The following is a 12,197-nucleotide window of genomic DNA, read 5'->3' on the forward strand; positions in this document are numbered from 1 at the left end:
AGAGTCAATGTTTGGAGTGCCAATGAAAATTAAAAAAAAAATACATTGTTTAGTAATTCTCCGTCCATTCCACGATCATCGTATTGTATATCACAATTTGTTTTTCAGAATTGAGGTACCAATAAACATGTCAAATAATTTACCAAACAAAATGGGGTCATTTGAATTTCCATAAGAAAGCATGTAAAATTATCACCTCCTGGGCCACATATTGAGTAGTTACAAATTAAAAGGAAATTATTTTCGATACGATATCCTGACTTAACTGTATATTTATAGATTTTTTAATTATGTCGTATTAGAGAGTAAGAATACTATTGTGTTTATATTATTGTGTTGTTATTTGGTGGATAACATGAAGTTGTATATAGCCATGATATCTTGTTATGTTTTTGGGTTTCCAACTTAAACCCAAGTGGTCATAAGCGGATTGACTGAAGTAGATTATATAATAGTGTTGGTCTCTGTAAACTTTTGGGGGTGAGATTTCAAAACATCCTCTCGAGATGTGGTTTATATTTGATTTGTGTCCCATTTTAGGACTGATAATAAACCTTTTTGGCCACCGTACTTGGATCAACAAATGAGACTCTGATACCATGTTAAATTTGAGCGTATCATGGATTTCTACTTAAAACCAATTGGATGTAAGCGGAATGGTCCAAACCATATATGTTTAAACTTTCGATATGGGATCTCAGCACGTCCCCTTGATATGATGGTTTTATCGTCTCATTTCAAACTGAATCTCACTTTAATACCGATAACACTAAACTTGGGTCAAAAATGAGTTTTTGATATCATGTACGATTATATAGTAAGAGTATTATTGTGTTGTAATATTGTGTTTCTATTTGATGAATTTACATGAAGTTGTACATATATGCACAAGACATAAACACATTTCTTATAGAATTAGAACTTATCTAATTATGATATATATCTAGATCAACTTACCTTTATCAGAATAAAATTCATACGATACTTTTGGGTTTGGGCTTGAAAGACTCTACGGGCTTAACTTTATATTCTTAACGGTTTACAATAGTTGATTCGCAAGATACACATCTTGCTTCCCATGTTATCTTCAATAAATTATCATCCGTAAGTGTGTGATGATAAATTGTATCTAATTGACATATTTAAGCTAAGTATAACATATTCTGACACAATAATTGCATTAACCAACTGAGAATTATATGTTCTTGTTGCTATACCAATTAGTTGACTAATCTGACAAAAGTATAATAATGATAGAATTTACAAATTGATGATCTCGGGTGAGAGATTGAAATTCCTGAATCGTTCCATATTGAGATGGAAGATTATGTTTCTATCATTCTGATTAATGTTTTGTTTACTAGAGATCGAAATGATAAAATACTTCTCCGTCTTCAGTATCTATTAAATTATAAGTACAATATAATCGGACAAGAAATCCGATTTTAAAGTATTTATCTTGGAGACCTTGATAATACAGAGTTTGTTTCGTAATTTAAATCATCCAGCAAAGTTAATTTCATCGTTTCATTTATATTTGCACAATTTGTTACAAGATATTAGATGTATATTTTTTATTGTTTTCACCAAAACTAAACTACCACTAGAATGACTTTCTCGTGCTCATGCATATATATAAATATTTACAAAATAATTAAATTTTTATTAGTTAATATTTCGTTTCCACTTGTTGATAAATTTTAAATCATTTTATAATCTATATGTATGAAAAGTAAATATAATATTTATTTAAATAAAATTATGTTTTTATCTTAATTAAATATGCAATTTCATTTATAACAATCTATATCAGTTTAATTCCCTGTTATATTACAATATTCTATTTTTCAATTGAATCATAATTTATTTTAGTTTTAAATATATTAAAATAAAATTCTTTTAAATATATTTAGTTTGATTCATCCTATTCGCTTATAAATATATTTAAAATATATTCAAATAATATTATTTTCTAAAAATTAATACACATATTTAAATATTTATAAATAAATAATAATAATTTATTAATGTTTTGCTTATAAAATATAAGATGGTTTATAATATATATATATAAAAATTAAATAGAATTTTTTGAATTGTATTAGCTTAATTTGACATATAATTTAAGTTATAATAATTCAGACCAATTTGTTTAATTATTTTAAAACATATTAGTTCAAACAACTCTTCTAAATTAAACTAACTGTTATTTTTGTTCCATTTTTGTTCTAGTTTGGCTAAAATTTGAACAATTACATTATTTTAATTTAGTTTGGTTACTCATCTTACATATGTAAATATTTATTTATAAAATTCTATAAAATTTGATATAAGTTGTCAAAAGCTAATATTACAATAAAAAAATAAAAAATATTTATTCCACACTTAATTTTAATAATTAGTATTTTCTTATTTTTTTAAATAGTAAATATTTTTTCCATAAAACTATTTTGAAAATAAAGATCTCATACTTATTGAAAATAAATAATATATATTTGTTTAGTATATTTTATTATATACATATTGAAAAAAAATATTTTAAAAAAAATTAATTACTTGTTAAACTTAATCTTATTAATCTAGTATACATATATTACTAAGTTTTGAAACAAATAATGCAATAATGGTTCATAAAGATCCCAAATAACCTTTGAAATATATAGATATTTTCTTCTTTTTTTTAAGAAAAAATTATTAATAAGAATTTAAAATATAAATTTTGATAAATAAAATACATAATAATATTAATTAATTAAAGTTATCGACATAATTAACCATCATGATAATTAACGTGAGCGTGACATGTAAGAAACTAACTTATCAAAATATTTATTTTGCACTTTAAAATTAAATAATTAGTAACTTTTATTTTGAAAATAGTAAATATTTTTAGTCCGTAAAAATATTTTGTAAAAAAGATTTCATGCTTATTAAAAATAAATAAAGGATAAAATATTTTTTTAGTGTAATTTTTATATACATATTTTTAAATGACATTTTTTAAAAATAATCATTTGTTAAACTTAATCTTATTAATCCAGTATACATATATTACTGACTTTTGAAAAGAAAAACATAATAATGGTTCATAAAAAACATCCATATAGAAAACATCACAAATAACCTTTGAAAGATATATAGATATTTTTATCTTTGTTATTTAAAACATAATTATTAATAAGAAACTAAAATGGAAATTTTTATAATGGCAATTACATAACAATATTAATTCATTAAAGTTATTAATGTAATTAACCATCATGAAAAATAATGTGAACGTAACACAGTAAGTAATTGAATGTTACTCTTTATGTTTGTCTATGATAACTATTTATATTATCAAATTTATATTTTTATAGTTTTATAATAATTATTAAAATATTTAACATAGCACTCATACATGTTATCGATGAAAAATATTAATTCAAATATATATTCAATTTTTTGTTTTGTCATCAAAATACAGAGACTTATACTGATTTTGCAAACAAAACTGATAATTCCGCATCCATGTTCGACTAATACATATGAAATATATATATATATATATATAGTCAACTAATACATATGAAAAATAATATATACTCAGTATTGATGAAATATATATTGATTCAAATATATATTCAACTACTACGTATAAAAAATATATTTCTTCGAATATATATATTCAACTTATTGTTACGTTTGTATTATATTTCTTACTATATATTGGTGCTCTAGCTTTTTGTTTTGTTGTTGCTGTAAACTGAATATTAATTAAATTGATTTTCCAATAAGTGTCATATTATTGACTCTAGAAAGTAAATAATTTTTGAGTTATTCTCTGGGTTCACCAACCAATAGGATTTCATTATTTCAAATTCGATATCTTTTTAAAAAGGAAAAAAAATATTGTCAAATTATATTATGTTTTAAAAAAAAAAGTAAAAAAAAAATAGTAATTACAGAAAAAAAAATAAAAAAAAATCTTTTTTAACGTCGTCGGCAAAACACTAAACCCTAAATCCGAATCCCTAAACTCTAAGTCCTTGAGTAAACCCTAAATCCTTGGGTAAACCCTATACCCTTGGGTAAACTCTAAACCCTTGGGTAAACCCTAAATCCTTCGATAAATCCTAAATTCTAAATAAAAACACTTAACCCTAAAACTCTAAACCCTAAGCTCTTGAGTGATTTTGATTTAGAGTTTAAGATTTATCATAGAGTTTAGGGTTTATCCAAGGGTTTAGGATTTAGGATTTAGGGTTTAGGGTTTAGGGATTAGGATTTAGGGTTTAATGTTTTGTTGACGACATTAAAAATATTTTTTTTGTAATTACTATTATTTTTTATTTATTTCTTTTTATCTTTTAATTTTAAAAAGATAATATAATTTGACAATATTTTATTTCCTTTTTTAAAAGATGTCGAATATAAAATAACACAATTTTATTGGTTGGTGAACGTAGAGGTGAATACAATAATAAGTCATAATTTTTAATAAAGATATTTCCCATTTAAAACCAGAATACATCACCCTTAGAAGAAAGGCTAACAATAAAATAAGAAATCGCTTTCCTCCTATAAATACACTCAGCCCTACACTATTCTCTAATCATTACACACTAACAAAACATAAGAGCAAAACCAAGAAGAAGAAGAAGATGGTGAAAGTGGAGAACACGAAGAGCATCGCCATGTCTGACTCCATCATCAACCTTGATCAGTACGTCTTTCTTTTTAATATCACAAATTTCCTTAACCGCATTGCATAACCATCGGCTCCAAAAAAGAAAATCAGTTTCTCATGTTTTTTTAAAATAAAAATTGTTGCAGTGGAGATCCAACGGCGTACGAAGAATACTGGAGGAAGATTGGTGACAGATGTACGGTGACGATACGTGGTTGTGATCTAATGAGCTATTTCAGCGACGTGAACAACCTGTGTTGGTTCCTTGAACCGGAACTAGCCGAAGCGATCAAAGAGTTGCACGGTGCCGTCGGAAACGCAGCAACCGAGGATCGTTACATCGTGGTCGGGACCGGTTCGACGCAGCTTTGTCAAGCGGCCGTCCACGCATTATCTTTGCTTGCTGGTGGGACCGAACCTGTCAGTGTCGTCGCCGCGGCTCCTTATTACTCCGTAAGCCCCCGCCCCCACCACTAAACTAAACTCTCATCGTTGTTCTCCTCGTATCTTTTTCCTTTTTTAATTTTGTTTTAATTCATTCCTTTTTGCGTTGACATATATTTTAAAAACTAATAAAACCGATTAACAACTAATAAACCGATTTTTTAGCTACAAAACCACTACTCTGAATCTGTGATGGATTATTTTTTAATTCGAGTAGGGTTTTGGATCAAGTCCAGATCTATATTGGGTGCTTTGTTTAATTAAATTAAGTTTATTAAAAAAAATAAACATTTGTACCTGCTGGATATCAGATAGAAGTAGTTTCTTAAAACCTCTAAATAAATAAACTAAATCTAAACGTAAATACAAAATATATAAACATATTTTGACTGTTTTTTCTGGTGTTGATTTGGGTTTATCTATTTAAAACTGCCTAGCCAAATGTAAACCCGACAAAAAAAACCATTGTTTTATTTATTTTTACTTGTTTAGGATGACATATAGTATTATATAAATGACATTTTAGAAAAAACTATCGAAGCATAATATAATAAAAATTTGAAGAATATTCATTCGCAACGTTACTACGTCTTATTCTAGGTTTTTATTCTAATTTTATATAAAATGCTAATTTTTTTTTAATCAGAAGTCGTTTTTAATTAAAAAGTTGATTTGATGGGAAGATTTAGGGGGTCTTTTTTTTTTTTTTTTTTTTTTGAAACTCAGGGGGTCTTGTTTACAATATCAAAGATTGGAGATCTAAAAGACACAGTGACAGACATGTTTATCGAACACAACACCTCACATCCACCATTCTTTTTGATTTAACAATTTACAAAAATATGTTTCCTTCTTACATACTGCATGTTTATGGATTCATGTGCAAAGACATCAGTAACATGCTCATGTCCCCACTTTTTTCTTTCGCATTTACCAAAAACCATTCTTCTTCTCTTAAATAATTTCATTCTTTGGAATATAAAAAATGTTTACAACTTTATTTTTTAAACAGACGTATGTGGAGGAGACAACATATGTTCGGTCGGGTATGTACAAGTGGGAAGGAGACGCGTGGCGTTTCAATAAGAAGGGTCCGTTCATCGAGCTGGTGACGTCACCCAATAACCCAGACGGCACTATCAGAGAGACTGTGGTGAACCGTCCAGACGACGACGAAGCTAAAGTGATCCATGACTTTGCTTATTACTGGCCCCACTACACTCCCATCACTCGCTGTCAAGACCATGACATCATGCTCTTCACTTTCTCCAAGATCACAGGCCACGCTGGGTCCCGCATCGGGTAAGATATTCATATTGGGTTATGCATTAGGTTCCTTCCTTCTTTCATAATAAGTTAATTACATGCATTGGACTAAAACGCATGTTTACTGAATTTAAACCTAATTAATCATTAAAACTAATTAATGGGTTTGGTTTGTTTGGATGGTGAAGGTGGGCACTGGTGAAGGACAAGGAGGTGGCAAAGAAGATGGTTGAGTATATCATAGTGAACTCTATTGGTGTGTCTAAGGAGTCACAGGTACGAACCGCCAAGATTCTCAAAGTTCTCAAGGAGACTTGTGCGAGCGAAACGGAGAACTTCTTCGAGTACGGTCGTGAGATGATGAAGAACAGGTGGGAGGGGCTTCGTGAAGTGGTGAAGGAAAGTGATTTCACTCTTCCTAAGTACCCCGAAGGCTATTGCAACTTTTTTGGCAAGACACTCGAATCTTACCCTGGTAACTAATACTAGACGACACATGTTTTATGTTATTGTAACTTTTGGATTTTTGTGAATTGAATAAGACGTAACGGTTGGTGTTTTTCATGTGCTAACCACAAGCGTTTGCGTGGCTGGGGACGAAGGAAGAGACGGATCTGGTTAACGATTTGAGGAGACAGAAGGTTATGAGCAGGGCAGGAGAACGCTGTGGTTCTGACAAGAAGCATGTCCGAGTCAGTATGCTGAGTCGTGAAGATGTTTTCAATGTGTTTCTCGAGAGACTCGCCAACATGAAGCTCATTAAAAGCATTGACCTTTAAAATAATAAGCGCATATAAAAGTCTAATGGTTAAAGGTTTATAAAAAGCCTTTATAATTAGAGTCTACTATTATAATTAAGTACTCTTTAGTATGTCTAGCTCTTACCCTAGTCGTCTACATATATGTAGAAACAATAAGTCTCAAACAATAAAAGGTTCTCTCTCCCGGTGTCTGTCAAAATATATGTGGGCTTTTTTATATGTGAAATATATAAATGCTTTCAGTTTATTTAAATATTTGAATAGCATACTACTGAAAGTTTTATAAGGTTAAAAGATTGATTATGTGTCACAGAGGGAAAAGAAGAGACAATCCAAAAAATACTGAAAGTATCAAAGTATACGAAATTTTAATGATCTATAAGAAATTTACTTGTCAGTTATATCACATAACAAATATTGTATCATGTTTTGGATTTTATTAAATATACTAGATGACCTGACGAAAAAAGAAAACTAAATAAGAATATAAAAAGAAAGGTACCTTAGAATACCTTAATTAAGATACAGACTATATTTGCGAAGTGATTTTACCACAAGTCTTTTCTACAATCAATTTCACAAAACAAATATGACTATATTTGTGAAGTGATTTTACCACAAGTCCTTTCTACAATCAATTTCACAAAACAAATATGACATGTCTACTGAAATTGATGACATGGTTTCCGAAAAAATATGACATGGATAATTTCATTTAATGTTGATTTATATTTTGACAAACTTATTAGAATATGGTAATAATTCATATATTACATTTAATATTGATATTTCTTTTTGGTAAATTTTTTTAAAATATGGTAATAACTCATACATTATCTATAAAATAAATATATTCATATATAACATTTTAAATTTCAAAATATTATTACTTTTGATTGTATTACTAAAACTTTAAAAAATTTCTACAATTTTTTTTTAAATTTAAATATCTAATCGTAAGATCATTAGTTTCTTATATATCTACAAATTTTATAAATATTGTTTAGGCTAAATTTTTGATAATTATACAATTTTATATTATTTTTATTAATTTATACAAATTGATTTAATATAAATCAAATATTAGTAAGAAAATAGTAAAAACTATAATATTTAATAAAATTTATTTTTAAATATAAGCTAAGTTTAAAAAATTACTAACTGCATTTTTTTTTTTTTTGTCGTCTACCCAACTAAAAACTAAATCAATTGGAGAGCAGGCGAGTCGATCCTCCTAAGAGCATCTCCGTCTGCCTGGGTCTGATTTATGTGGGAAAAAAAGTAGCCTCTGGACCGTGCATTCTTCGCCAAAGCATCTGCGCGTCCGTTACGACTCCTCGGAATATGAGAGATACTCACATCCTCAAAGCTCTCTTGTAGCTTCCGAAGTTCGTCTAAGTCTGTCGCAAAGGCTGGCCAGTCCATCGGGTTAGCCGTCATCTCCACTAGATCCATGCAGTCCGTCTCAAAGCGCACCGATGATATCCTCATATCGCGCAGGCACGAGGCAGCCCATAGTAAGCTTTCCATCTCTGCCTGAAGGGCAGAAAGACTCCTGTGGCATGCCCGTAATCCGAAGTGTTCTAGGTCCGTACCATCCTTGAAACACCACCCTAAACCACTGACCCTGCCATTGTTGATCCATGAAGCATCAATTTGGCAGGTAGGGATTCGGGATATCCAAGGAGGCACCATCATAGTTTCCGAGGATAGCGGGTCGTCACGGCCATCCTCCTCTTCCTCCTTTTCATTAGCTTTTTCCAACATTCAGCCTCATTGGAGGCATGACGAAGGGTATCCATGGGTGAAACATCTTTCCCATTGAATAACTTATCGTTTCTAGCTTTCCAAATGAACCAGCAGATCCAAGGGAAAATATCGAATTGTGGACTCGACGGAGCCACCTCTTTTCGCTTCCAGAAAAGGAAGTTCATGTTTTGATAGATAGATGTACTCGGGAAGTAACCCGGAAGGGACGGATAGTCCGATAAAGCCCAAACCTGAAGGGCGGGGGGGCATTCAAATAGAAGATGATTAATCGACTCCACTGGGCCAGCACATCTAGGACAACTCCTATCGGTGCCCAGGTGTCTATACGTGAGTCTTTCGGCCGTTGCCACACAACCGGAGACTGCTTGCCACAAAAAATGCTTCATTTTGTTGGGGGCCTGGATCTTCCATGCATGGCTCTGAAGGCCTGTGATACTCGGTTCCGAAGCACCTTCTCGTGAATGACTTGACTTGTGTGACCATATAAGGTCATAGCCTGTTTTGACGGAGTAGACCCCTGATTTTGTGTGGTTCCAAATAAATCCATCCGGAGCACCCGAGGGTGAGGGTTTCAGTCCTAGTATCAGAGGTATATCATCAGGATGAAAAAAATCTCGTAGAAGTTGTGTATCCCACTCCTAGGTATCATTCCTAATAAAGGACTGAACAGGAAGCTGGGGGAGTCTGTACACTATATGATCCGCAGGTTTAGGTGCTCGGGCAACTGTATCTGGGATCCAAGGTTCTGACCAGGCCCTTGTGTCTCCACCCGTGCCGATCGTCTTCCGTAGTCCTAGTGTGAGAAGGGGTTTTGCTGCCATGATACTACGCCATCCATAGGATGGTGAGTATGACTGGTGGTCATCCAGTGGAGAGGTATGTCTGTAATATCTCCCTTTAAGAACTCGCGCTAGCAAAGAGTCTGGGTAATGGATCAGTCTCCATAGTTGTTTAGCAAGAAGCGCTATGTTGAAATCATGGAGATCGCGAAAACCTAGTCCCCCTGAATCTTTAGGGGTACAGATTTCATCCCATGCTATCCAATGTAAGCCTCTGCTGTTCTGGTTGGAACTCCACCAGAAGTTTGATGTGGTACTCCTCAATCTATTAGTAATGCCTTGTGGGAGTAAGTAGCACGACATCACGTAAGTCGGGACCGCTTGGGCCACAGCTTTGATTTGTACTTCTCTTCCCCCTTTAGAGAGAAGTCTCGATGACCAATTGTTGATCCGTCCATTAAAGCGGTCTTGTACGTAGGAGAAAACCTTCATCTTTGATCCGCCAATAAATTCTGGAAATCCAAGGTACATCCCCATCCCGCCTTCACGGGAGAAGCCTAGGACATTTTTTATTTCTTGTTTGCGGGAATGCTCCACTCGATTTCCAAAGAACATCAATGATTTAGACGCATTTAGTCGTTGTCCTGATGCATTTCCATAAGTCTCGAGGGTGTCTATGATCTCTTTGCATTGGCTTGGATCTGCCTTACAAAAGAAAAGACTGTCATCGGCAAAAAGGAGGTGAGAAATCCTAGGGCTTTCGCGAGAGACACGGAGCCCCGTTATTTTATTTTCTCCCTCCGCTCCGTTCAAGAGTGAAATCAGAGCCTCTGTGCACATGATAAACAAAAAGGGGATAAGGGATCTCCTTGTCTTAGTCCTCTCTTCGGTATGATCTTTCCCTTTGGTTGTCCATTGACTAAGACTTGATATGAGACAGATGTGACACAACACATGATGAGGTCAACCAGTCTTTCATCAAAACCCATCTTTAGCATCAATGAGGATAAGAAGCTCCATTCCATGCGATCATAAGCTTTGCTCATATCTGTTTTGATTGCCATGAATTCCTCGCGGCATCGTTGATTCGTCCGTAAGGCATGGAAATTTTCTTGTGCTATTAGGATATTATCGGTAATCAAACGTTTGGCCACAAAGGCTGATTGTGTCTCCGATATCAAGTGTGGAATAATTCTCTTTAGTCTCTTGCAGAGGAGTTTAGAAATAATCTTATAGCTGACATTGCATAAACTAATAGGTCTAAATTCAGTCATTTCCCGTGGCTTCTTCTTCTTTGGGATGAGGCAGATATTGGTCTGGTTCAACAGCGGGTCAAAGCTACCAGTTACGAAGAAATCACGGACAAGCTTGATAATGTCTTGCCGCATCTCTCGCCAGAATTTCTGGAAAAACTTGCTGGTCATACCATCAGGGCCTGGAGCTTTATCCGGGTTTATATCAAAAAGGGCGTTCTTGATCTCTCGTTCCGACGGTTCCTCTAAGAGTAACCTATTGTCGTTATTAGACACCTTTTCCGAGATAAACCGAAGAGAGGGGTCTAATTGTGTTGGCAAAGAGGTGGAGAAAAGATCTCGAAAGTATTGAACAGCTACATTCTCCACTTCGATCTCTTTCTCGACCAGCCTGCCATTGGTCTCTGCTCTTTTGTTCCCAGAAAGTATTTTCATCTCTAAAAGCCATGGTCAGTTGTTTTGTCAATGCTTCCATTTCTTCTGTTGTAGTGGAGGCATCATCGTTGGCCAAATCAATAAATTACTAACTGCATGAAAACACCTAGTTGACATATACATGTTAATCACAGTATCATCACTCTTTCTCTTCTCTCTGCCTTAATCGAACCCAAGAGGTGGAGCTGAGCCCACAAACCAAATGAACTAGACGATCTGGCACAGGATTGGTCGACAATTGAAGTTTTGTTCTTCAATTACTAATGACAAAACTATAGGCCCAATAAGCCCGTCTTAACGTGGGTTCAAAGAAAATCGTCTAAGAGTTTTTCGTCTTTTTGTCCGCAAAATCGCAGCCCATAGACTCGCCTATAAAAGAGAACCGGAGTAGATAAGCCTCGTGTTCCATCATCTCGCAGGCAGAGCTCAATTTATTTGATGGTTAAATAAATTATTTTTGTTGCAAAAATAAATAAGTGATGTTTTAGTTATCTTAGATAAAAGTTTTTTGATAAAAAAGGATAAAAGTTTAATATTGCTTGAGATTTGTTATCAATTACATAATATTAGATTTTTTTTATTGATTGAACTAGTTTTGTTAATGATATTTTTATGTAAAAATTTTGCATCTTCTTAATCTATATGCATTAATTTCAAAACATCAATTAAAATGAAAAGTATTCAAAAGTGAAAATGAATAAAGAGTGATATTACATGCAGTTTTTGGAGCATGGAGGATCAATGGAAATACAGCCGGCCAAATTTGTTATGGGACACAAAAATTAGTATGGATAAAGAGAGAAACCCCAGAAGCAACAAA

The 12,197-nt window shown here is 32.7% G+C and overlaps 1 protein-coding gene across 1 annotated transcript; it reads left to right on the plus strand.

Moving 5' to 3' along the window:
• The first annotated feature begins 4,492 nt into the window (after window positions 1-4,492).
• Window positions 4,493-7,393, plus strand: LOC106353777 (L-tryptophan--pyruvate aminotransferase 1). The gene is made up of 5 exons (XM_013793573.3): window positions 4,493-4,705; window positions 4,816-5,122; window positions 6,126-6,415; window positions 6,568-6,854; window positions 6,959-7,393. The coding sequence occupies exons 1-5, from the start codon at window positions 4,644-4,646 to the stop codon at window positions 7,156-7,158; spliced, it is 1,146 nt and encodes a 381-aa protein (XP_013649027.2). The 5' UTR covers window positions 4,493-4,643; the 3' UTR covers window positions 7,159-7,393.
• Window positions 7,394-12,197: the final 4,804 nt, after the last annotated feature.

Source organism: Brassica napus, chromosome C2, assembly GCF_020379485.1.
Source record: "Brassica napus cultivar Da-Ae chromosome C2, Da-Ae, whole genome shotgun sequence".
NCBI lineage: Eukaryota > Viridiplantae > Streptophyta > Magnoliopsida > Brassicales > Brassicaceae > Brassica > Brassica napus.